Source organism: Cavia porcellus, unplaced genomic scaffold, assembly GCF_034190915.1.
Source record: "Cavia porcellus strain 051 isolate PalLab524CR breed Dunkin Hartley unplaced genomic scaffold, mCavPor4.1 scaffold_15, whole genome shotgun sequence".
Taxonomy (NCBI): Eukaryota; Metazoa; Chordata; class Mammalia; order Rodentia; family Caviidae; genus Cavia; species Cavia porcellus.
The window spans coordinates 11,360,532-11,386,335 of NW_026947498.1; the positions used below are offsets into that span (position 1 = coordinate 11,360,532).

The following is a 25,804-nucleotide window of genomic DNA, read 5'->3' on the forward strand; positions in this document are numbered from 1 at the left end:
GAATGTTCTGAGGAGGACTAATGGCAATGTGTCTTTGACCATAATTCATTTTTTAAAACATTTTAATATTCACCATATTCTGTGCTCATGCCTTGTATAGCAAAAAAAAAAAAAAAAAAAAAAAAAAAAAAGACTGACATAGTGACCATGGTAACTTCTGCCTGTGCAATATGGGATGCCCTGGCCAACTGTAGTAGGTCATAGCTCGTGGGGGACAGAAGCCAGATGAGATGAGGCACAGCGAGTGCTCTCCTGTAGAGATACCTGAGATGTGGTGGGCAGTTGGCAGCAGCAGATGAGGTGTTATAGGTAGTGCTCTGCCCTGCTGAACTGCATGGTATGGGAAGACATTCAGGACTTCAGCAGGGGTGGCTTCAGAGCCAAACTCCACATGACACACCCCTGTGCAGAGCCAGGTGCCAGGGCCAGATGTAACTTTCTTTTGCTGATGCCCTCATCAAGTTGAGAGACCCCCTCAATTCCTTTTTTTCTGAGAGTTCTCTTTTTAAAGCCATGAATAGACATCAAATTGTGCTGAATCCTTTTCTGCATGTGTTGACATGACCTTGCCGCTTTGCATCTTTACTCTGTTCATTTGGTGGATTGCAGTGATTGAGTTCTACTTCCTGAAGCAGCCCTGCTTTCCTGAAAGAGTGGTACTGATGTAGAATTCTTGTTATATATTAACAAATTCTGTTTGTTAATGGTTTGTATATATGAAATGATTGGGTCAGGCTAACAGAATATGTTACTATTAGCTGTAGTGACCATACTGCACAATAGGTCTTCAATACGTGTTTCTCCTTTGGCTCTAAAACTTTGTACCCTTTCACCGCCTCCCAACTCCCGTCACCCACCTCAGCCCCAACATTCTCTCTTCTGCACTCTGCTTCTATAAGTTGACTTTTCAGTTCTACATATAAATGAGATTGTGTAGCATTTGTCTTTCTAAGGCTGGCTTATTTCACTTTAAGTAATATTCTTCAGGCTCATCCATGTTGTCACAAATAGCAGGATTTCCTTCTTTTTAAGGGTTGAGTAATATTTCATTGTCTACATATATTTCACCTTCTTTATCCATTTAGCAGTTCTTGGACACGTCAGTTGATTTCTTGGAGATAGTGACTAGTGCTGTAAGGAACACATGCCTCTTCCACATATTGATTTAATTTCCTTTGGGTAAATACTAGTGGGGTTGATAAGTCATATGGCTGTATTTAACTTTTGGAGAAATTTTCATACTGTTTTCCATAATGGCTGCACTCATACATTCCCACCCATAGTTACAGGATTTTTCTTTCTATTCTCACCAACACTTATCTTTAGTTTGTTTTTATAATAGACATTCTAACAAATGCCAGGTGATATGTCATTGTAGTTTTAATTTGCTTTTCCCTAATGATAAGTTATGTTGAACATTTTTTCATGTGTATCTTGGTTATTTTCATGCTTTCTGTTGAGAAATGTCTTAAGTCTTTTGCCCATTTTTGATCAACTTTGTGCTATTGAATTTTGGTTCCTGATCTATTTTGAATATTAGCTCCTTGTCAGAGCTTTGGTTTGCAGATGTTTTCCACCATTCTGGAAGTTTTCTCTTCATTCTATTGATTGTTTCCTTAACTATGGAGAACATTTTTATTCTCATGTAATCTCACGTCTTTATATTTGCTTTTGTTGCCTATGTTTTTGATGTCTTCCAAAAAAAACTTACTGCCCAAATATCATGGGGTTTAAACCCGTCTATTTTTCTAGTATTTTTGTACTTCCAAGTCTTAGATTTAAGCCTTGGCCTGATTCTGAACACATTTTTTAATATGGTATAAGGTAAACTATTGTGGACTAATCAGACTTGCCACCTCCCAAAAGAGTGAGTGGTGAAGGCTTAAATGAAAGAGACAAGTGTATGATTTTAGGGCTCTGGGAGGATCAAATCCTTCTAGCAGAATTTGAGATTTTCAGGGGGATGAGATACAGAACTTCCCTGGATGGCCTGTATTTATTTGGCTTTCATACAAAGGACAGGGTTAAAGTGGATAGTGTGGGAATTGAGCAGGACCTTGGGGGTGGTTTGAGAGACTTTTCCCAGTAATGAATTGTGCAAATTAGAACTGTCTTATCTTTCTTCAAAGAAACTGTGTGCTTTTAGTAACACAGTGAGTATCTTGTAGGCAGCATGAAATTGAATCCTGCTTGTAATCTACTCTACAAATTACTGTATTTTAATTAGACCATTTATATGTAAAACAATTATTGAGATACTAGGGCTTAAGTCTGTCATTTTATTTTTGTTGTTTTGTTTTCTCATTTTCTGGTTTTTAAGATTTTTTCCCTTGCCTACCTATGGATTACCGAGCTTTTTAAAAATTTCATTTTGATTTATTGATATTTTTAAAGTATGCCTTGATGGTTTTTTGTTTTATGTGTGTATGTGTGTGTGTGTGTGTGTGCGCGCGCGTGTTATTTTTGTTGTTGTTGTTCATTTGTTTGTTTTTAGTGGCTTCCCCAAGTACTTCTTTATGTATGTGTGGACAAGTGTATGTATATACATGTATTTGTGACTTAGCAATTCCACTAATTGTTGATATTTTACCTGTTTGAGGGAAAGATAAAAAGCTTACTCCTTTTATAATTTTTTTTACCCTCCTCAGTTTATAGTGGTTTCAGATATTTCCTGGCCATACTATTCATATCAGACAATACAGGGATGTTTGCTTCAGCATTAAAGATCATTTTGAAAACTCCAGAAGCCTGAGGCCTATTGCATTTGCCCTTGGTGTTGCCTGTCTTGTTTTCTCCCTCCAACATCCTAAGGTTCCCTCCACAAGGTTGCATCTCTAGTGAGAGGTCCTCATCATCCTGCTCTGGGGAGCCCAGCCAGCAACAGTGCTCTGGTTTTCTCTTGCTGGAAGTTCTTCCTTCCCCCTCACTTGCTAGGGAAATGCATTTCTGGGCTGAGGTCCTTCCCTCCTTAGGCTTAAAGGCACGCTATGTCTCCTACTCTGTGACTGCCGGGGAGAGATCTCAGCTGTTGTCTGTCATTCCTGCGTGAGTTCAGTATTTAGATATTTGATGAGGATGTGCTTTTATGTGGATTTCTTTGGGTTTATCTTGTTTGAGATTTGGTCAGCTTCAAAAATATGTAGGCTACACTTTTTTGAACTTTAGAGTTTAGGCATTATTTCCTATGGTGCTTTTGTAGCCTGTTCTCTGTCCCAGGTAATATGAACACCGTGTCTCTTGTTGCTAGCCTACAGGTCTCTGGAGCCTCTTACGATCCCTGTTGTTGGGGCTGGAGCTTCTATTGCTGCCCCCTAGCTCTGGTTTTTTCCTCTTACCTCCATCACATCATGGCCTTTCCATGCATTCCCTACATCTTCCATCAGTTTGCTGAGAATTTTCTGTTTCTCTGCTGAGATGTATTTTTTCACTGATTTAAAGAACGTTCCTAACTGTTCATTGAAGTATTTTTATGGTGGCTGTTTATCATGGTTTATGTCTGTGTCCTCCAGGCCTCATGAGTATGAATTGTGCATTTGTTATTCGTTCATTGTCTAGTGCTTGGATTGATGGTGTCAGTGCTCCACCCACAAAGGGGTGGAGCCAGGATGTGATGTATTGGCAGGAAGAAGGTATGTCGTGCTTTTTGCTGGTTCCGGCTTGCTGTTTGCAGCCACCATGAACTGTGGCCCAGCCATGCCCACCTGCCTTAGAGCCAACTGAGTGTGGACTAAAACCAAAAACTGTAAGAAATAAACCTTTCCTTTCCCAACTTTGGGCTTCAGGTATTTTGTCTCAGTGATAAATAAGAAGTAACTAAGACACTCTTTTACACTATTGTCAGATAACCCTAACATTTCTGTGATCTCAGAGTTAGCTTCTGATTGTCTTTTGTTCACTCTTGGTTCTTCGTAGGTCTTGGTGTGACAGGCAGCTTTCTATTGACACCTGCACACAAACCTTACTACTAACATTCCCATCACAGCCCCAGCAGTGGGGCAAGGGGGAGTTCATGTTCTCACTTGTCCTCTACTATGCCAGGGTGGACCAGAACCAGTGTTCTGGCTCCCACCCACCCCTGCTGACAACCCCTGGCTTTGAGGAGCAGCTGTCCTCTTCAAAGCTCTCCCAAGACCCCTGCTGACACATTGAGCAGGACTGGAATGCCTCAGTAGAGCGTAGTGAGGTGGGAGGCACCTAACATACCCTCTGCTATCCTGGAGGAGGATGGCCAGAGTAGGAGATGCTGCCACAGGCTTTCCCCACCTTTGTGAGGACTCTTGCTTGTCCCCATCTGTTGATATCTCCATCCTGCAGCCTTCTCTGAGTATGAGACACAGCAGAAAGGAAGCCCATGCAGAAAGAAGGCCCTGGACAGTCCCCTGGTCCTTCTGGAGCCCTGCTCTTGATGACCTGCCTTCCCAACAGTGCATCTTTTCGTGTCTGCAGCAGGTGTCATATCCATCTGTTGCATGGGATCTGGGGGAAGCCACATGTGCACACAGTGTTTCCATGATGTGGCACTAAAACCAGTCCTGCTTCAAGCCAGGCTTGGACAGAGGCCAGGGTCGACCATGCCTGTTTCTTCTCAGCCTCCCCTCTTAAAGCAAGTATCTTGCTGCTATTGCTGAGCTGTGACTACAGGTCACAGGCCACCTGGGTCTTCACCTCTGTCTTACATAGTCAGCTAAGTACCTCAGTGAGTCATGGAGACTCATGCCTACCCTTCCATTGGTAAAGTGGAGAGACAAAGGGGCTCTCACCACAGCATAGGATACTCAGTAAGACCCCACAGAAATAACATAACCCCTGTCCTGTGTGTACATTTGTCTGATTTCTGTGTCTTTGTGATTACTGGAGAGAGATTAGTCAAATGTAGCTTATCATTTCAAGGTCACAGATATCTTAGACAACAGTCCATCTTGCCAGATCTCTCCTCCACAGGCACACTGCTGCCTAGACATCACCCCTGAGGCAGAGCTTACATGCAGTATGCCTTGGGATACAGCCAGCAGGCCCAGTATCAGATGGGGGTATCTGCAGTTGAGCTGGGCCCTGCAAGGCTGCTCCTTCAGGGCTGCTGACTTATACCAGCCAGTCCAAGACACTGTGTCATTCCTTGCAGTGGTCTCTGCCTCAGACCTTCTGATACTAGCTATTGTTCATCTGAGCCTACCCCCACTGCCACCTTATCTCTCTTAGTAGCCCTTTCTGTCTCCTTCTTTCTCTTCACATCCTGGTGCCATCACTTTGCTCACCTTGTTCTTTTCCTTTGTTAGTGGTTGTCTCTACAGAATTGCCAGGTCTGTCTCTAGCCAATTATGGTACTTCAAATATGTGTGTATATGCATATGCAAAGGGCAATTCTGGGGATAGTGCAAAAGGTCCCACACTGAGCTGTGGAAGGAGGTCTTTGGGTTCTGGGACAAGGGGGTGGCATGTGCAGAGCTCTGCAATGGGGTCTTTGGGGTAAAGGGTGGATGGCGAGGGAGGTGCAGGGAGTCAGGTTGCTCTGTGTGAAGGGCAGCCAGCAGGGACTGAGAGTGTGAGGAAGGCTGTGTTGGTACTGCTTCTAGAAGAGCAGGGGCTTGGATTCCACGTCCAGATTCAGTGACTGGAATGGGAGGAAAGAGGAGAGGTTTGGGCTTGAGCACCAGGTGGAAGTGCTGAAACAGATGGGTGAGTGAGTGCCCTAGCAGATGGGAGGATTGGGAGCTCCATCCTTGCACCATGTAGATGCAGTGTGGTCAAAAAATCCATGCAACTGGACCAGCCTCCTGCAGTAGGAGTGGAGTATAGGACATGTGCTGGGCTCAGGCACATGTGTGGACAATGTTCCCACAATGTGGCACTGGAGCCAGTGTTGCTTCAAAACATGCTTGCACAGGCTTGCTGGCCAAGTATAGGCAGAAGCCAGGGGTGACCATGCCTGTTTCTTCTCAGCCTCCCATCAGGTTTCTCCAAAATATGTTAAACCCAAGCCCTGAAAATGGCGGGGGGGGGGGGCTTCCAGAGAGGAGAGGGAGAGACACAGAACATGTCACTGGTCTCACATGGCTGCAGATGACTGAGCAGAGCAACAGGCCTTGCTTTCTGCTGAGTTCCCTCCAGGAACCACCTTGGTCCTTAATTTCCTGGTGGCCCTAGAGCACCGAGGGGACAGCCAGTGTGAGCAGGATGGACACATGGCTTGGGGCACTCTCAGGTCACTACAAGCACACAAGTACCTAAGAACAGAAGATGGGTACAAGATTTCTCTACCCCATGCCTGCCAAGAGGGCTGTGGTCCAGGTGCTACACTGGAGTGTGGTGAATCCTCAGGACTCAGTCTTGATCCCAGTGACCTTCCCCCTCCCCAGATAGCTCCTACCCTTAGCTCCTGAACAGCTTCTTCCACCCTCTGTGGCCTGTGTGACAGATCGCTGCTGACAGCTGGAAGACGGACGCACCCGGGGCAGGCACTGACCCACTTTTTCCTCCCTGCACTGGAACATTTATGTAACAGACGGCTGCAGGGCTGTGCTGTCCCCCTGGCAGGAGGAGATGTCTTTAATTAAAAAGGAGGCAGAGTCCCATATTGACCACAGCATGATCCAGCTCTTTGGTGCTAAGAAATCAGCCTCACAGAAACACAAATTTGTAAGAAAGGCTCTGCCTTTGGTCACAGATGTCTTTGTAGACATGAGTGGCTATTTGGGACCAGGGAAGCCACTGGAGCTGGGTGCTCCTCCTGTTGTGCAGTGCATCTTCACAGGCACCCTGCTTGGGTCTGGTGTTCTGCAGGCAGCATGCAGATGCACTGGCCACAGAACCTTCTCTCTGCGTTTCTGTCGGGCAGCTAGCAGCCACTCAGAGGTGCCCAGTGAATTTGGTTTAAAGTGTGAATAGCATGTGCGGCTGTGCTGGACTGTGAAGACAGAGGCATTAATGTGCCAGGATGATCTTAAGCACTCTTTGCTGTGTAAAACCCTTGTTGAACGCTATTAACCCCCTATGTTAAAAGCCTCGTGGTTCAAGAGGATCACTTTGCCACGAATAATGATGAAAACTAATGATGTGGGTTTCTGAGGCAGTTGGGTGTAAATTCAAAGCCCAAGTATCACGGCCCCTTATGGCATGAAAGAGGAGTGTGTCTGTCACCGTCACTTTATATGCTGGGGATCACCGATGCTCTCTGTTTCTCTGCTTTGTGTTCGTGTTCTCCTTTTATCACATTTTCAACAGAAATATTTTGGTGAGATAAACAACTTTTGTCCCAACTTTCAACCATCAGCGCTCCTCCTGGTTATGTCACACAGTGTCCAGGTAGCCTGCTGAGTGGGACTAAGTACACACAGTCCTCAGGCCTGCTCCTGAAGGGTCTGCTAGTACAGCCATTTCCCTGGGACAGTGTTGTCACTCAGTGAAAGTGTGTGTGGCGAGGACCTTCTTGAGGATAGTCTCTGGTTCATTCCAGGACAGCACAGCCTCGCCTTTCCTCTTTCCCAAGACTCTGCCCACCTCTCAGATGCACATCTTGGCAGGTATACAAGGCCTCTGGAGGTGGTAGCTTCCTACCCCATGGGTCCCCGGACACCTATCCTGAACCTTACATGGGACTTACCTGAACACTTCCCACCTCAAGCCAGCCTGTCATTGTCTACCATTTGGCTCTTTGCTATGGAGCCACCTATGCCACCTTGAGGGGCTGCTCTCTGGGTCCTGTGGGGGCCACCTACACCCATGTCCTGACCTGGGACCTGTTCTGCTCCTCTCTGTCCCTGGGCATACCCTGTGTCTGTTCCCTGTATGGAGGGACTAAGAACTGTCCTCTCCTGGGCATGAGCATCTCTCACCTCCTTGCCTCCAAAATCCTTGTGGACCCCACTCCCTGTCCTCCCTGCCCATCTGTCCCTCCCTGCTGCCCTTTTACCCCCTCTGGGGTACATCTGCAGGCATAGCTACCCATAGTTGTGACCGGGCAGCAACTACATCACCACGGTGAGAGTGGCCTGTCTTCATACATGGGTCTTCCTGACAAGAGGCTGGCTAAGGAGCTCATGGGGAACTCTGGTGGGGTGTCCAGAAGTGCAGGCCACTCGCCAGCAGGAGCCTGGACCTAGAAACCCTCAAGGACATAGAGTTGTCTGTTATTTCCTGTGAGCACTTCCATTGTACCACCTTTGACCCATCTTTGCAAATAATGGAACTCTTAATGTAATGCCTGCCTACGGGAAGCAAGAAGAAGCACAGGTCTATGCTGGGGTGAGGGATCTCTGACAGCTCTGACTGAAGGACTCCAGCAGTTTGATTTGGCAACTTTATGGTTGGAGACTGAGTCCATATTAGACAACAAGGCTATCAAGGACTGTGTCCCTAGATACAAAGGAACCAATGGAGTGCCTTCCTGTGTTCTTGAGGGTAAGGCAAGTGGCCTTTAAGAGAGGGTCCTAGCATGCCGGGGCTGCTTCTGGTGTAACTGGAAAAATGAGCAGAACTAAGACTACAAGAAGAGTTGACTGGCCAGGCCCAGGCAGCAAAATGGGCTCTCCTGGGACCATGCTGAGGCTCCTAGGCTCTCTAGCTTCTGGGAAAAGTTCTCCTGTGACCCTCTTCACAGAGGAGGAGACTGGGCCCAGCGGGCTTGAGTAATCTATCCAGGGGTGCCATGGCATGAGACAGCCTACCATGAGCCACAAGGTACTCCAGGCCCTACAGGTGAGGCCTATCAGCACATGTGGTAGTGATGCTAGCACATCCACTACTACACAGGAGGCTGCAGTTCCCACAGGACAGGAGTTTATCTAGCCACCAAAGATCAGCAGCCCACCTTCTTTTTTCAGGTGACGCTATCTGGGCCCCATCTATCCTTCCTCACAGCACCCTCAGCACCTTAATCCTCCACCCGCCACATTTTGGGAGAAAGATGGAGTCCAAGGTCTCAGAAGGCGGCCTGAATGTGACCCTGACCATCCGCCTACTGATGCATGGAAAGGTACAGAGTGGCCAGGGGAGAAAAGTGTGTGACACTGGGGTCTTTTCTTGGTGTTTCTTCTCTGAGCCCTCAAACCAAACCTTTGGACCATACACCCTTCCTCGAACCACTCCAGACACAGTGGCCAACCCATGCATCCCTGATCACTCCAGTGGGCCTTCCACAGGCTGCATACTCTCCCTCCAAGTCAGGGAGTCCCCACCAGTACCTGCTGTAGCCCTACTGCTTGCCAGCCTGCACACCGCCCTCCTTAGCTAGATACCCAGCATCTGAAACACTCCCTTGTCTTTGTCTCACTGGTTAAGGTTTCTGCCTTGATTTTGTGGTGTGTCCCTCACTTGGCCTTGTTGAATATCCCCTTGCCATTGCCAGGAATGTCCCAGAAGCCTTCCTGTCCATGGCCCAGATGTCACTGTGATGGCATTTACATTGGCCACTGGATGGAAGGTGGATCAGGGTATTCTGTGGGGCCTGCTCCCCATCCATTGTCCTTGGACCTAATGCATCTTTTCTTGCATCCCTATCTGTGTGGGCATGGTTGGCATTGTTTCCCACACCATCATGTTCATAGTGTCCTTGACCTGGTGCTTCCTGAGCCCCCTGACATATTCCCACCATTCCCCAACTCTTAGTTTTCCTTTCATGTCTCATCTTGTTCTTTTCTGTCCTCACCTGGAATCAGCCCTGTTTCCAGGAATCCTGTCTCCTTTGAGTAAACAAAATCATCACTAGGAGCACTCTTTGCCCCACCTGGGTTTATAGAGGGAGCACATGCCCAGAATGTCATGTGAGGTGGGGAGAGAGACCTACCTGTCCTGCAGGTGGCAACACCACACAGGGCTCTCTAGAGGTAGTGTCAGTGCCCTGCACCTTTTCGCAGCTTCAGCACCACCATGCACTCCTGGGAGGTGAAGCCAGCCTGTGACAGTTTGGGTGGGGGTCAGGGTCAGCCTTGCTGCTTGGGAATGGCTGAGCACAGGGCTAACAAGGATTTGAAGGATGTCATGGCTGGAAGTTGGAGTGGCCCTACCTCAAGCAATATGCCACAGTGGCACAGATCTGGACTTTACCATAGGTAGAGATGCTGTGACACCTGGCTCAATAGGAGCAGGCATCCCCATGGGTCAGATACCACTACAGCTGTGGCAGCTGGGCCAGTGCCTTTAAAACAAGCCACAGCAGCCCCAGTGCAACTCTCCTGGTATCAATATCTAGCCAATTTCACTTTCCACCTGGTCCTTGTGGGTCTTCCTGAGGCCATGAGTGTATGGGTGCTCTCCTGGTCACTGACCTGGGGTGCAGCTGGCCTGCCCTCCTCCTAGGCCAGCTTCAATCATATCCTCTTGCTGGGTCTAAAATATCGGGCAGGATGTGACTTAGCAGCAGAACATTTGCCTCATGTATACGAGGTCTAGGGTGATCCCCAGGTCACAAAAATAAATCAGTAAGTAAAGTCTACCCTGTCATGTGAGGAAGATAGGCAGGTTTGCCACAAGTATCCCAGAGGCTTTTTGTCTCTGACATCATCTTTCTGTGATTTTTTTTCCTCCACAGGAAGTCGGCAGCATCATTGGGAAGGTAATTATTGAACAAATACTACCTCTCTTGGAGTCTCTATAAGGATTAGCAAAAACACCAATAGCCCTGGTGCTACATGGCCCTGGGCATGCCCCAGGCATGTAGCCCAGTACAAGAGAAAATTAGGATCCAGATATTCTATGAGGTCCTCTCCAGGGAACCTACTGCTTCAGGCTGCAGTACTCTGAAACTGGCCCTAGCCCCTTCTTCCTTGGCCAAACAAGGCCCTATGGTCGCTTTGACAGTGACCCACCCCTGCCCTACTGCGCCCCATCATCTTCTGGCATGGGACTCCAACATTCAGTAAGGGTCCCATAATCTGAGCACTCTCACTCCATGAAGGCAAAGGCCTGTGAGGAATACTGCTGTGTGTGAGATGGGGAGAGGCCAGGGGCAAACCTTGCACCTCTTGTGGTTGTGCTTTGCCCAGCTCAGGAGCTCACACCAACTGGCCTAAGCCAGATCCACTTCCTCTTGCTGTGTGGAGTCACCAATGCCTCATCTTCTCTCTTCTTCTTCACTCTTTCTCAGAGCAAGTGCTTTAGGAAGTCACTGTCTGTGCAGGATGGGGCAGCTGAGCCTGTGCAGTCCTGTCAGGTCCCCACAGCCCATGGACCATCTTCCATGGGAGGGGGCGCTAGGTCAGGTGAGAGCCTGCCACTGACAGCTATGCCATTGGGTAGTATGCTCACTTCCCATGCCACCCTTCTCTCTGGAAGGGCCTCAAGGTTGTGTGTGAGGGTCTGCCCATGAGTGGAAAAGCCACCACCCAGGCCAGTGGGAGGCAGGCAGGTCCCCTGCCGTGCCCTTGCCTTGCCATGTTGATCATTGTCTTTGGTGCATAGCAGACATAGTTCCTGGTACACAGGCACATGAGGGCTGTGCGGCGTCCACAGAGCTGCCATTGACATCTTTCCTTGTTTCCATCTCCATTCCAGAAAGGAGAGACTGTGAAGAAGATGCGTGAGGAGGTGAGTGTGCTTAACCTAGTGACAGCTGTTGCCAAGTTGGGGCCTGCCCCATGGGCAGGGATGGCAGGGCCTCACTGGGCCAAGGACCAGGACCTCCTCTGACACCATGCGTGCAGAGGATCAGGCATCAGGTCCATGCTCCCTGAGATACCACTTGGGCTCTTTTTCGCTAATTAAAATCTCACTGTGAAGGAGGTAGTGGCACATGCCAATAATCTTAGTACTTTGGGAGACTGAAACTGGAGGATCACAAATTTGAGTTCTGCCTGTCAACTTATGATAGTGAGACCTTGTCTCTAAATAAATAAATAAATAAATAAGGCTTAGGATATAGTGTCAATCCACAGTGCTGTAATTAAGGTGGGGGGGGGAATGTGCTGAAAGAACTCTAGTGTTACAGGCAATGTGTTTGTGGTGGGCATTGTCTACCAACTTGGAGAAACCAGTTTACTGTTCCCACGGCTTTTCTCTGTCACCACATTTGCTCTGCTCTTACCCTAGAGTGGTGCCAGGATCAACATCTCAGAGGGAAACTGTCCAGAGAGAATTGTGACCATCACAGGCCCAACAGATGCCATCTTCAAGGCCTTTGCCATGATTGCCTACAAGTTTGAAGAGGTGAGGCGTGCCAACATGAGACTATATCAGGAGGCATGGGTGGCTGTGGCCCCACATTTTCCCTAGACAAGGAGATGGCCTAGCCCTGCTCAGACACTCTGCTAGGCTACACACTATGCTCAACCTCTTCTGCCTTTGGTGGTGCCCTCTCTGACTCTGTCCCTGTCTATAACAATCCTCCACCTAACACAGACCCCTCCAGCAGGCACACGTGAGAGAAGCCCCCTCACTGGCATTCCCCAGACACTAGCCCCCAGCATCTGGTACAGCCTCAGAGCCCTCTGCTCCCCACCAGGACCCTCGGGTGCTGCTGACCCTGGCCATAGCCATGACTCCCACCATGGCCCTCAGTGAAGCTCTGGCCAACATGACTCTGGCCTCAAACACATACCACATAGCGGCTGCCCTCCAGGGTGCTCCACAGCTTGGCTTACATACAGACAAATACTGTGGTACTGCACAGAACATCCTGTGCTGCTGGACCACACACATGGTACAGATGCAGCACTTTTGTGCACCTCTTCAGAGCTGGAGCTCCGAATTCTCGTGTTTCCCTCTAGAGTCTTTATCACAGAGGACAGTCAATCTGGGGGTGCATGCTGTTGAAAATGAAGAGTGACCACTGGATAGACAGATTTGGAAGAATAAACAGAGGCCCCTCTAAAGAGCAAAGGCAGGATGTAGACCCAAAGATGACTATGGCAAAGGGGTTGGCACCATCACCTGTCAAAGCAGGCAGGGGAGGGACTGCCACATGACAGCAGAAAGTTCACAGTGTGCCCCAGGAGCAGCTGGAGGCTCCCATGTACATGTCTACTATCCCTGGTTGGCCCTAAGTGGGGATGGGGTGAGCATTATGGAGGACCATGGAACCATTTGAGTTCTCACTGCTGGGCTGGCTCCCACAGAGATATGGACCGGTGCCATTTTGTTACCTATGTCCTGGCCATCCCCAGTATGCGTATTCAGTTCCTCAGCTTCCCCTTGTAGTTGTTCTCTTGCTTGCTCGAGGTTTGCCCACTTGAAAAGGACCAAGGGTCAGATTCCCAACACGTGATCCAACTGTCATCATAGTGACCTGTCCTGCAGAATAATCTTGGCCTTTTTGCCCATTATGTGACAAGAGAATACCTGTGTGGGCACTCATAAGACAGCACCATGACCATTGTAACAGAAACAAAAACTTTGAAACCAAGAGCTCAATGCCAGCTCAGGTCAGGAAGACTAGGCCCAGAGACCATGAGGCCCAGCTGAAAAGGCCTTAGAAACTTTCTTTCAGGCCTACATAGCCTGCTCCATTGATCCTTGTCTAGCAGGAGATATTAGCAATATCAGTGAGAGTACCACAGCTAGCCAACAAGAAGTCTGGAGCTGGCAACTGCCCATCACCACTTGTACCAGGACATGGGGACCATCTCTCAGCCCCCTAGAACAAAGGCCTGTCACCAGTCACTTCTACCAGATCCTGCTGTGGGTATTAGCCATCTTCTTTCATTATATACTTCCTATCAAGCCTCTGCTCTCGATGTTTGCTGAGTGAATGGTCAAGGTGGCCTTGTTTTGGGTTACAAATCTGAGTCAGAATTCCCCACCACAGGGATTTCTGGGATTGAAGTCTCTGAACACAGAGAAATCTCAAGACCCTCTTCTGCAGTACATGAGGTGTCAGTTAGAGGCACACAGGTCCAGATGTTTTCTGACCCCAAAATCAATAGTGTCTGGAGGGGGCGCATGGGGATGAAGTTGTTGCTCAAGGCAGGTGGTTAGAACCAAAGCTTGCGCTGTCCAGGTCACTGCATTAATCTCTTCTGTTGCTTCTTGCAGGCCGTGGAAGTTAGATTTAGAGTCTAACTGCCTGGCTTTAACATGCTCTCATTGGCTTGAACCATCAATGGTACACATCACTGTCCCATCAGGTGATTTGTACCACTCTAGTGTAAATGGATTTAATTTCTTTTATTGTTCTTTTTGCTAGTAAAGTTAATAACTGAATCTAGTTAGTTGCTTGAATTTAAATAATTGCTGGCCAAATATAAATATTTTAGTACTATTCACACCAATTAAAAATTATTGCAATAATCAACAACTTTATGTCATTACATTGAAAGCTTAGTCATATTCAGGAATAGTTTATCAATAATTAATTCTCTAAATTTTAACATGGGAATCTGACAAGTACCCTATCACTAGTGTTTGTAATATGCATTTATACCTGCTGTACCACAAATTAGCTGTAATTTTTATGCTATTTGAATGTTTCCCTTAAGGAACTGTAGAATGATGACATGTGCCCTGCTAAGTTAATGCCTTCCTTTGCAGTATTAGAATCAAAAAAAGACAAAAAAAAAAAAAAGAATCAAAGACCCCTGAGAAGCGTTACAAGCCACCTGCTAAGGCAATCAGGAATGTACCTTCAGTGGCTCAAGCCAACAGGAGCAATCAAATTCAAATCTGAGCTGCCTGGCAACAAGACATACTTATGGCCCTTGTGAACATGTTAGTTGTTTGTTGTTTTCCTAGGAGGATGAGAAACTAGCAAAGTCACAGGTAGATCTGTGGAGAGTCAATTGCCCATGTCAGTTCAACCTATCTACCGCAATTCCCTAGCATCTGAGTGGGTGAGACCAGAATTATCAGAAGCCACTACCCAGGGGCTCTAGTGACCAATGGCATAGCTAGGCATTGGTGAAATTGAGGAGAGTAGATTCTGTCTGGGGGAAGGTATATGTTCCAGCCTAACACCACCTATCATTGTGTAAAAAGAAACAAGGACCCTTTATGAATGCATGACAACCAAGGACCTTGAAAAGAAGAATGTGTTAGATTCCTGTCACTCAAAAAAAAAAAAAAAAAAACCTGAGAAAACCGACTTATAAAAAGAAGAGGCTTATTTTGGCTCAGGGTTTAAAGATTCCAAATTTTTGATTGGTGAAACCCTGTTTCTAGGCTTATGGTTAAGTGTGGGTAGTGCATCATGGCAGGAACACATGATCTAGCAGAATCCTTCTCAAGGCTGAGCCACAAAAAAGGAATGAATGAGAGACTGACATCCCAAAATCTCTTTTGAGATCCCAGTGACCTAAAACCTTCACTAGGCCCCCAAAGTAGGCACCTCTCAGTAGTTCCAAGCTAGGAACCAAGCACATGCACCCTTGGGCGACATTCCACATGCAAATCATAGCATTCTGTGCATCATCCCTGGAGGCTCATGTCCATCTCAAAGTGCAAAATGTATTTGTTCCATCTCCAAGAGTCCCAAAAGTCCAAGATAAACTCTGCTGTGAACCCACCCCTGGGGGTGAGGGTGAGCGCGGAGGGATTATACAACTTCCAAGAGATAATGGCTCAGGGTAAATGCTCCCATTTTAAAAGGAAGGAATAGGGAAATAATAGAAAAAATTCGGCCAAAACTCAGCAGGACAAACATTAAATCCTGTAGTTTCCTGTCCAGCATTGGGGCATGATATGACCTCCAAAGGACTTTGGCAGCTCTGTCCCATGGCCTTACTGATGACAACCCCTGTGGCAATCTCAGATTGTCTGCTCACTGCCTGAAGCTTCCTTGGGAGGCATCCCGTAGCACTGGCGTTCTACCTTCCTGGGGTCTGCACTGAAGCTGCAGTTTCATTCCCACAATTTCACACATCACCCTCTCAGAGGCTGGTGACATGGACTCTGATCCTGCCACTGTCACACACTGTCTGGCCTCCAAGGCCATCCTTTGAAATCTGGTGAGCCCTCCTCCATGACTCCACAATTTTTGTATTCTGCATACCTGCAATACCAGCACCACATGGACAATATCAAGGTCTGTCCCCAGTGTGAGCTATATCTGGGCTTGCTTAAACCATGGCTGCAGTGCCTGAGTGCTTTGCTGACTCAGGAAGTCCTGGATGGCCAGGATGGTCCGAAACTCTTTAAAAAAAAAAAAATTCTGCCCTGGAGAGTCTTTGGTGTACATTTGGTGTACATCTTGAGCTTATGATGGCTGAGGTCTTGGCAATTTTGAGATTCCCTCCAGGTATCTTTCCTATTGTCTAGGGCAAAGTACTTGACTTCAATCTAATTGTGCTGCTCTCTTTAGTACCTACCCACTTCTTGACTATAACTTTAAATACACTCCTTTCCTGGACAAACTAAAGTTTTTCAAATCTTTCTGCTCTTCTTTTTGCTCTTGTTTCTCATTGTAAATTTAGCAAAATAAGCAGCCAACTTATTATTGGTTAGTAACACCCATGCTGCTGCCTGAATACAGTGCTGCACTGGTTTCCTCCACCAGATAAATTAGTCCATTACCTTTAGAACCACTCGCCCACAAAATCTTAAGGCATACACAAAATGTAGGCCAAGTTCTTTTGAACAATGTTGCACTGGCAGCCCTTAGTCCAGTTCCCAGGAAAGTACTCATTTCCATCTGAAACCTCCTGAGCCTGACCTTTGCTGTCCACATTCCTATAAGCATTCTAATCTTCTGTACACAGGCCAGGACCACCCATTAAGCTAGGCTCACAACATTCTCAGCTTTCTCTACCTCACTTCTCCAAACTTCCTATAAACCAATTCTGAAGCTTCTCCACATCACCAGGTATTGTCACAAGTGCATCCCCAATTGGAACCAACTCTTATGTTAGCTTTCCATTACTGTAAAACTACCTGAGAGAACTTAACTTACAGGGAAAAAGCTTATTCTGACTCTTAGTTTTGGAGGTTTCAGCCCACAATTGAGCAGAACGATTGCTTTTAGGTCTCTGGTTGGGATGGGAATGGTGGCAGCACATCATGATAGCTGTGTAACCATTTATCTTGTGGCAGAGATGCAAAAGGATGGGAAGGAGGGAAGGAAATAGACAGACAGATAAGATAGACTGAAGTCTGCCACTGAGCTATACCCCATCCCTGCTCATGCTGACTCAGCCCGTGCTGGTCTGTCCTTCCTTCTCCACTAGCACCCTTATCTCACATGTGCATCTACCCAGACCTACAGGCATCTGGCTGACATCTCTTTGACCCTTGAGTCTGCCCTAGTCTTGAAAGCTCAGTGACTGCCAGCCTGCTGTGCTCAGGGCTTCTGCATGAGCATGAGAGCTCTATAAACTCTGTCCAGAGTGCAGAGAGTGCAGCAGGGCTGGCAGGGCCTGGGATACTGTGTGTACATCCCCAAGGTTCCCCCAAACCCTGCAGCTATATTCACCAGCTGGGGGCCAACATGTGTCTTTTCTTCCCTAGGACATCATTAACTCCATGAGTAACAGCCCTGCCACCAGCAAACCCCCGGTAACACTGAGGCTCGTGGTTCCAGCCAGCCAGTGTGGGTCCCTGATCGGCAAAGGTGGATCCAAGATCAAGGAGATCAGGGAGGTATCAGGACACTCCCAGCCCAGGGTGGGGTGGACAGTCCCAGTGGTTGCAAAGACCCAGCCATCATGTGCACATCCCCTAAAGGTCTGCACTTGCTGGTACCAGCCATGCTGACTTGTGTAGCAGGGACAGATAATCCAATAAGCAAGTTAATGGTGGGATGTGGGGACCTCACTGTGTTCACAGACGTGCACCATAATTCCTTTCCCAATGGAATCCACCTTTCAGTCTGGCCTGGAACTCCACAGAAAGTATTGAATTCTTGTGTTTGGAATCAGCAATTCTATCTCCCTGCAAATGTCCCTGGGTGGGGCATGGTTCTCTAGAGAGGACATACAGAAGATGGGGTGTCAGCTTCCAGTGGATGTGGAGGGAAAGTAACAAGGGGATGATATGGGAGGAGGGTGCAGTTTCCAGTGGAGGAGTTTCTGTGATTCCCACCTTCCCAAAGATTCAGGAGGTGCTGTTCATTCTATGCATACTCCCTCCCTCCCTGTCGTTCCCCTCCCAATGTCTCTTCTCACCAGTCCACAGGTGCCCAGGTCCAGGTGGCAGGGGACATGCTGCCCAACTCCACAGAGCGGGCAGTGACCATCTCAGGGACCCCGGATGCCATCATCCAGTGCGTCAAGCAGATCTGTGTGGTCATGCTGGAGGTACAGTCTGCACACTGGGGCTGGCACACATCACCAGCTACCCTTCACTCATGCTAGGCTCACTGAGTGTGGCTCCCTAGCATTGTCACAGGCTCTGGCATCTCGCTTGTCCTGAGGATTCACAGTGGACCATCAGGAGCAGATGGGTCCCAGGCTACTGGAGGGGAGCCAGCATGGTAATCAGGCATCCAGGGTGGGACTGCCATACTCTGTCCCAGGCTACCATCTACTGTGGCGGTGGCAAGAACACTGCAGTGAGTGGGCTTACCCTTGTCTTGCAGCTGGATAGAAAGCTCTGGTTCTGGCAAGGGTTCAGGAAGGTCAGTCTGAGGAGTGGTACCATCTTCCCTGAAGGCAGTGGAGTGGAGGTGGGAGCACAGCCACTTAGTCCCTCATCAAGGTCCGGTTGGATTCAGAATGGGCTACAGGGCTGCCACCAAGTGGAAGAGAGAAGGAAACAGAGGAAGCACAAAAGCAAAGATAGTGCGGCTGGCAAGGGTAGCTTGACCACACTGGAGAAAAAAGCCCTCGAAAATTAAACTTCAGCCAGCACCCTAAGGCATCAAAATTCCTAGTCCTCTTCACATTGCCGTGTGAGATGTGGGTGTCAGCCTAGCAAAGAGGTCCTGCTCTTGGTCCTATCATGTAGCACTCAAAGATGGGGCAAGGCCATCTCACCAGCGGAAGAAGGTTCACCCCATGTGAAAGCAGATGGGCCTACTTCTAACTGAAGAATAACTGGAAAACGTAAGCAAAAGACATTTTAAAGACCTCCATACTACTGAGCATGGTGGTGCATCCCTATAATCGCAGCACTCTGGAAGCCTGAGGCAAGAGCATCACAAGTTCAAACTCAGCTGGGCAACTTAGACAGAGTCTCAAAATTAAAAATGAAGAAGGGCAGGGATGCAGCTTGGTACAAAGGCTTTAGGTTCAATCCCCTAAACAAATATTCCTTGTCAGCTCCTTTTGGGTTTGCTTGTGGGGTGTGCCTCAAACCTTCAAAATTATGGAAGGCCTGTCCCATTACAGATGAGGCCGGGGTGGGCCTTCCAAGATGCCTGCCCACTCCTGGGACATCAGTGGCCCATGCCAGAGATCTGTCCTCTATAGGTGAAAACAGGACTTGGGAATTAGTTGTCATCCCTGCGTGCTTCAGGATCAACACAGGGAAGTCACATGCTGGGCTGCACTCTGGGGAGCAAGAATGAGGGCTGGGGTCTGGAGGACCTGGGAGGGGAGGCAATGTGGGCATGTACAGGGTCAACTCCGGTTCACTGATCATGTTCCTTCCACAATGAACCCGAAGTCTGGCTGGGAAACTTCAGTGGGCCCAGAAACACTCAGAGACATTTGGTTAGGGCTCAAAAATGCAGAAGATGGGTCTCCGCAGAGAGCCAGCATCCCCTGACCACGCAGCTCAGACCCACTCCACAGCCTGTCCCCTCCACAGCGAGGTCATCACGGTAACTGGGCTGTATCTTGCTGCCACCTACCCTGTGGAGCACAGCCTATCACCATAAGGTTTCCAGTGTGAGGAGCTGTCCAGTCACACCATGGGCCTGAGTAGGCTGCAACCCAGAACTGCCTATGACTGTACTGTGCTCTGGGTGTCCCTCAGGCTTTACCACTTCCCCAGAAGTTGCAGGAGAGGCCCACTTGGAACCAGAGAGGGGCTGCTCACCTCTGACACAGAGAGAGGCTCAGGCAGAATGCTGGTACCCAAGAATGAAATTCACCTGGGATAAGAATTCCTCAACTTGCACATGGAATGACCAAAGAAAAGTATAGCAAACCTCATCATTATTTAATACCTCATTTGGCATCTGCAAACTTTTTTATGTGAAATGTGAAATCACTGCTTCTAACTTGCCTATTGCAATCTACTGCTGGCCATTGTGGGCCCACAGAGGGCATTCAACATCCATTTCTATGGCAGGCTGTGTGCAAGGCTCAGCTTCTTCCAAGACTTCATGAGTGTTTCTGCCAGAAGACACTGGGTTAATAGATTTTCCCAGCTTGTAGGTTCCACATCCCCAAGGGGCTGCATTGGGAGGAAGAGACCAGGCAGGGAGAATAGCACTGCAAAGCCATCCTCAGCAGCCACCGTCCCCCAACAGGTGGCCCACTCCAGACAGACCCTCCACACTGCACAAAGCCACAGTGTCCTGCTGTGGGCCACACTGAGGGGTTGTCCAGTGAGAAGAAACTGGAGAGAGTGGGTGTGAGGCTGTGGGTTGCACTCTATTGCCTGTGTGTGGGTGCAAGGGCCTTCCCTGTACTACTGTGGCCCCTGCAGCCCCCAGGACCTGAGCCACCTCTGGGGTTGGGGGCTTTGCAGAGGGACGGGCTTGGGAAGGCAGCCTGTGGCCAACAACGAGGCTGCTCTAACGTTCTCTTTCCCTCTCCTGTCCCTTTTCCTAGTCCCCACCGAAAGGTGCCACCATTCCCTACCGCCCAAAGCCCGCCTCCACCCCTGTCATTTTTGCAGGTGGTCAGGTAAGAGCCGACCCACTCGCGGCCTCCACTGCCAACCTCAGCCTTTTACTGCAGCACCCGCCGCTGCCCGTTAGTGCACTCAGGTTTTCTCGCCTTCTCACGTGCACGTCTCCCACCACCGCTGGACACAGAGCTCTCAGCCAGCCCCAGCAACAGAGGGGACAAGAGAGCCACTGGTCCCTCAGATACTTCCCTGAGCTCCATCCCTGGGCAACACCAGGCAAAACTAGCATTGACCTCTTTATGAGCAGCTTGGGTAGAGCCAGAGAATCCTGTGTGACTTCATGGCTTGTGCCAGAAGCCATAAGGATTGTGAGAAGTAGGATCCTGTTTTCTCCTAAAATGCACATTCCATTCCCAGGCCCACAACACACCCACAGCCAGAACACATATGAGAAGGTCTGGCCTATTGTGGTGGGGCTGCCCCAGGTCTCTGCAGCCTGTCCACATGGACAACCAAACATCTGCCAGGGTTGGCCCAGAAGAGCTCTGTGTCCAGTTGGTGCAGTGTGTGTCTTTGTCCAAGGGAAAGTTGAGATGGGAACACCCATTGGTGACCCAGCCAGGGGAGAGCAGGTTCGATGTTCTACATTATCATTAAAAAGAAAGAAAAAGGCAAAGTAAGCCTCCCTCATGTTTTTCTTCTTTGCATAAAAGAATCTTATCAAATCTTGCAACTGAATCCTTCTTATATGGAGGGAAGGGAGCCTTTGCTCCCATTCCCCACCAGTGCCCAGGCTCATCTTCACAGCAAAGGACTAGGTGTCCCTGGCGGCTATGCTGATTGCCTCCCTGCTGGTGTGAGCCCCTGTGTGCCTACACTCTCAGAGCTCCTCACACAGAATAGCCATTTCCAGAGAGGAAAGCCAGACCTGGCCAGGCAAGAGGCCGCCAGCCTCACAGGCCCACTCTGACCTCAGTGAGCACAGGTCACATGGCTGCAGGTCCTGGGCCAACTCCTCTCCATTGCTTCCCCAAACTCATGCTTTTGGCTGGTCAGGAACTTCAGGTGCCACCTCAGGGTTTAAATGGTGACATCATGGGGTGAAACATGGGTTCAGGCAAAGGGAAGGTGATTCCACAGAGTGAGTAAATCTGCCATGCTACAGGGCTGGGCCCTAGCCCCAGCTGTCACAGGAGACTCCAGCCAGTGATCCCAGCCCCACCACCTGCCCCTACCCTTTCCAGTAATAGTAAAGGTCTCTGTGCCAGGGGTGCTTGTCCCTGAGGCTGTCACTGAAGTGTTCGCTTTTTCAATCAACCACCATGAGATGGTCTGGCTAGTGATGGCCTTGGCTATGCCCCGGGCCAGAAGCCCACAAAAGTGCAAAAGGCAAACTCAGAGTGAAGGTATGACCCTGCCAGGTTCAAACCCTCAGCCGCCCAGAGGCAGGATGCAAGGAGACTACAGGCTGCAGAGATCAGCGGGGCATTGCACCGGGGAAGTTGGAGCTGCCAAGGAGGGCACAGGAAGACACAAATGTAAGGCAGCAGGGGAGAGATGTCAGGATAGTAGATGGCCCAGGATAAGCTGTTAGCCAAGCTCAGCTCAGAGCTGTAGGACAGAGAGGACACTGGGCCCTAAGTGTCCTGGGGCAGTGACTCACACAGGTACACCTGCCTGTCAGTAACTTCACAAAGCTAAGCCTGGGTCTCCAGATTCCGTGCTTGCAGGCAGTAGGGCTCTCTTTTTTTAAAGGCTTCACTGTATCTGATAAGATTCTTTTACTTCCTCTCTCCCTGTGCTTTGGGGTGGCCAGATTGTGGCTTCTCAGGGCCTTCCGCCTCAGACTGAGTCTGTTTCCAAGCTAAGCTGTGGCTGGGTCCCTGCCAGGTGCACTGTTAGCCCTGGGGTGAGCCTGTTTATGATGAAAACGCTCAGCAGATACAAACCTGTGGGAAGGTCTGAAGGGACCTCCGAAGTATCCCTGTAAGGTAGCCAAGGAGCTGAGTATGAAATGAGTGGGTTTCATATGGGAGCCTAAATCAGAAAGGCATAGGGCCCATGCAGCCCTAACCAGGCTGTGTGGCACCCATGCCCAGCCCTTATGGCTCTCCCTTGGCTCCGTGTGGTTGTCTGTTGTCCAGTGGGAGTTCCTGCATCTTTGGAAGGCACCTTAGCTGAAGGGACTTATGGGGCTCTGCTGTCCACTGGTGCTTCTGAGTGAGCTAGAGTTTGGGAAGCCTACAGGGTGGACTGTCCAGCCAGCCCAGGCACAGATATGAAACAGGGAATATTAAAACCAAAGGAGCCAGTAGGACCCCAACTGATCCTCCAAAAGAGATGCCCTCCCCACCTTCAAGGGCTACAATGAAGATTTGATAAGAAAGTGACAAATTGGGTCAAACCCGTGATCACTTTAGAGTCATGTTTTTATTGAATCTGGCTTTTGCAAAACTGGCTTGGGTCACCTAATAAAGCTTTTATTTTTTTGCTTGGCTCTCTTGGAGTAAAGGTATTTACTTTGGTGACTGGTTAATTATCAGTGGGCTTCTTTCTGGAGTTCAAACAGATAGATCATCTTTAGATCTTTTTGAAAGCTGAGGTGGTGAGGGTCGGGAGCATTGAGGCCTGACCAGTCCCTTCCTTCCCACTGGCGTGGCATTCAGTCTGCCTTGGCTTAGAGGCAGGGTGTAGCTCCTGGGGCGCACTCGCCTTGTGCCCTCCAACCCTGGGAGATTCACCCTTTGTCCCAAGCAGGTGGAGCAAGTGGACATGCATATGTAAAAGAGAGAGCTGGCACTAGACCATCCTTGTCATGCAGGAGAAGGTTGCCAGTAGGTGACAAGCTAAGGTCCCACCATAGCGTGAAGCTGAAGGTCTCTCTCTCTCTCTCTCTCTCTCTCTCTCTCTTCCCAGGCCTACACGATCCAGGGACAGTACGCCATCCCCCACCCGGATGTGAGTTTTCACTTTGTCTCCTTTCCACCCTTCTCTTATTATTGTGTACCTACCTGCATGCTGCTGTTTAAGTGCTACTAATATTAATATTACACAATAATATTAATCAGTTTTCTCAGTGTTCCTGACGTGTCGTATCCATATGACCTGATAACCTCTTATCCTCTTAGCACTAATTCTGCTTGTGTTGAGGACTTGGCCTGATGTCAAATTGTTTTGAGGATCTGTTGCAGTTCAGGGCCTCCTTTCCACCCCTGGGGCTCTTGGAAGATGGTGCTGTCCTCACCCTGTCGGAACCGTATGTCTCCCTGAGAAGTTAGGCCTTCCAGGGCCACTTGAGAAGAGCCTCTCAGTGCCTGAACAGTGGAACTTCCCAACAGTCCCCACACTGAAGCACTAAGTGCCCCCTGCAGAGAAGAAAGTGCTAACAGCCAGCCACCCTACTCTCCTTCCAGAGCCAGGGAGAGGCTATATGGGGACACAGGCATTCTGGGTTTCTTCCTGGGCCATTGAAGCTGGGCCTGTCATGCTGCCTGTGACCAGTCTCAGTATAGGATTTGTGTTGGAGGCTGATGACCTCATCCTGAAGGACCTATTGGGGAGTGAATCCTTGCCTGCCTCTTGCACCTCATGTAGCTGTTCCTTGTGCTCTTGGGTGCAGGGGACAGTAGGGCACTAGGGCTCCAGGGGGTGAAGGATGGCAGCCATGAGCAGGAGGTTACTCTTGAGAGGTCATTAGAGACACCATGGGGGCAGTTGTGCAGTTGGTGCTAAGAAAGGAGTTAGAGAGAGCCAGGGAGGGAAGCTCATGCGTGCTGCCAGTTGGTCCTGAGATACTTTCCCTTGTAAGCCACTGTGAATGTTTGTCATGTTGGGCAGCTCCCCTGGAAGACCCTGCAGCGCATCTGTTCTGTGTCCTAATACAGTACCCAGGGAGGCTCCACCATGCCTGCCACCTTCCAGGCCCCACTGACTATTTGCTCTTGAAGCAGGCAGGAAAGAGACATTCACCTGGATCAAGACTTAACTAACTCTAAATAAGTGTTTGAAATAGAGATTCAATTCACCACCATTGCAGGAAATTTTTCTTTTGCATGAAAAATAAATAACACTATTTTTCCCTTTAATCTAGCAATAACACACAAATAAAATAACAGAGAAACACAAATAAGGAAAGTTCCTTCTACCCACAGTCTCACCAGTTAATTGCTCCTAGTTCCAGACCTTGGCCAGTCCTGCAGGATCTCTGAACCTGTAGCATCTCATTCTCAGGTGGTTGACTGTAGACACATCATCCTGGGTTGTGTGGTAGATGAGCTGGGGGCACCTGCCATGGTTCTCCAGTCAGAATGCCGTGGGAGGCTTTGCTCAGCTGCTCAGAGCTGGCATTGCTTATGCCAGGAAGACCAGGTCACTGAGGATGGAAAGGGTGGAGGCAGGTGGGGCTGGAGCCTGACTTGCAGGATGACTGGTCTTCACGGCATGCTGGGCAGGGCTGTCCTGCACAGACAACGACAGGTTCCAAAGCCTGGCTACTTGAACACGGTGGTGTCCTAGCATGCATGGACAGCAGCAACCCTGCTGAATGAGAAGAAAACTTGTCTACTTCAAAGATAGTGGCTTCAAAGTGGGACCCACAGACCTGCAGGGACCATTCAGCAAACCTGGCGGGCTTCCTGTGACCACAGAGTCTGAAGCACTCACTGGCCCTTTGGAGGTGCAGTTGCTTGTACTGACCAGAGTATTTCTGGCCTGAGTTGCAGAAGCTAGGGTATAAGTCTCTAAGAGTGAGAGGTTTGGGTTGGTTCTTTGGTTAGTGTTTGTGTCTATTGACTGTTTTGCGTTTTTCTGTGTGACTTCTCTCAGTGTCTCTACAATGGGTAGTTTACCAGTTCTTTGTTTCAGATTAGTAACATAATTGACTATTAAACCATCTCCACTTGTGTGTAGTAAGATCCAATATACTTGAAGTTTAGATGTCTGTCCCTGTGCAACTCCTACATCGAAACTGAATGATGGAGGGCTCTGCAGTGATGAGGTTGTGAGGCTGCTCTCCTGCTGGGACTAGTACATCTACCAACTAAGCTTCGGGGAGCTGCCCCCTCTATCCCCTCCTCCATACAGTGTCCAGGGCCCTTGCCAAGCACAGGACCCAGCCTCTCAACCTCAAACCTGGACCTCCTTACAGCTTGCCTCGTGTATGGCTCTGTCAGAGCAGTGGGAACAGGACTGAACCTCCGTCTCTACCATA

The 25,804-nt window shown here is 48.9% G+C and overlaps 1 protein-coding gene across 21 annotated transcripts in view; it reads left to right on the top strand.

Moving 5' to 3' along the window:
* Positions 1 to 25,804, top strand: part of Pcbp3 (poly(rC) binding protein 3) — a 277,081-nt gene that overhangs the window by 227,560 nt on the left and 23,717 nt on the right. For 11 of the 21 annotated variants that reach the window (XM_063224651.1, XM_063224652.1, XM_063224660.1 and 8 more), the window contains 8 exons: positions 8,820 to 8,971; positions 10,526 to 10,549; positions 11,488 to 11,520; positions 12,022 to 12,138; positions 17,365 to 17,496; positions 18,024 to 18,152; positions 20,577 to 20,720; positions 23,512 to 23,553. In XM_063224651.1, coding sequence (XP_063080721.1) covers positions 8,820 to 8,971; positions 10,526 to 10,549; positions 11,488 to 11,520; positions 12,022 to 12,138; positions 17,365 to 17,496; positions 18,024 to 18,152; positions 20,577 to 20,720; positions 23,512 to 23,553 — 773 coding nt within the window. Of the gene's footprint in view, positions 1 to 8,819; positions 8,972 to 10,525; positions 10,550 to 11,487; positions 11,521 to 12,021; positions 12,139 to 17,364; positions 17,497 to 18,023; positions 18,153 to 20,576; positions 20,735 to 23,511; positions 23,554 to 25,804 lie in introns of all 21 variants that reach the window. The other 10 variants (XM_063224657.1, XM_063224662.1, XM_063224658.1 and 7 more) reach the window with 3 other exon arrangements.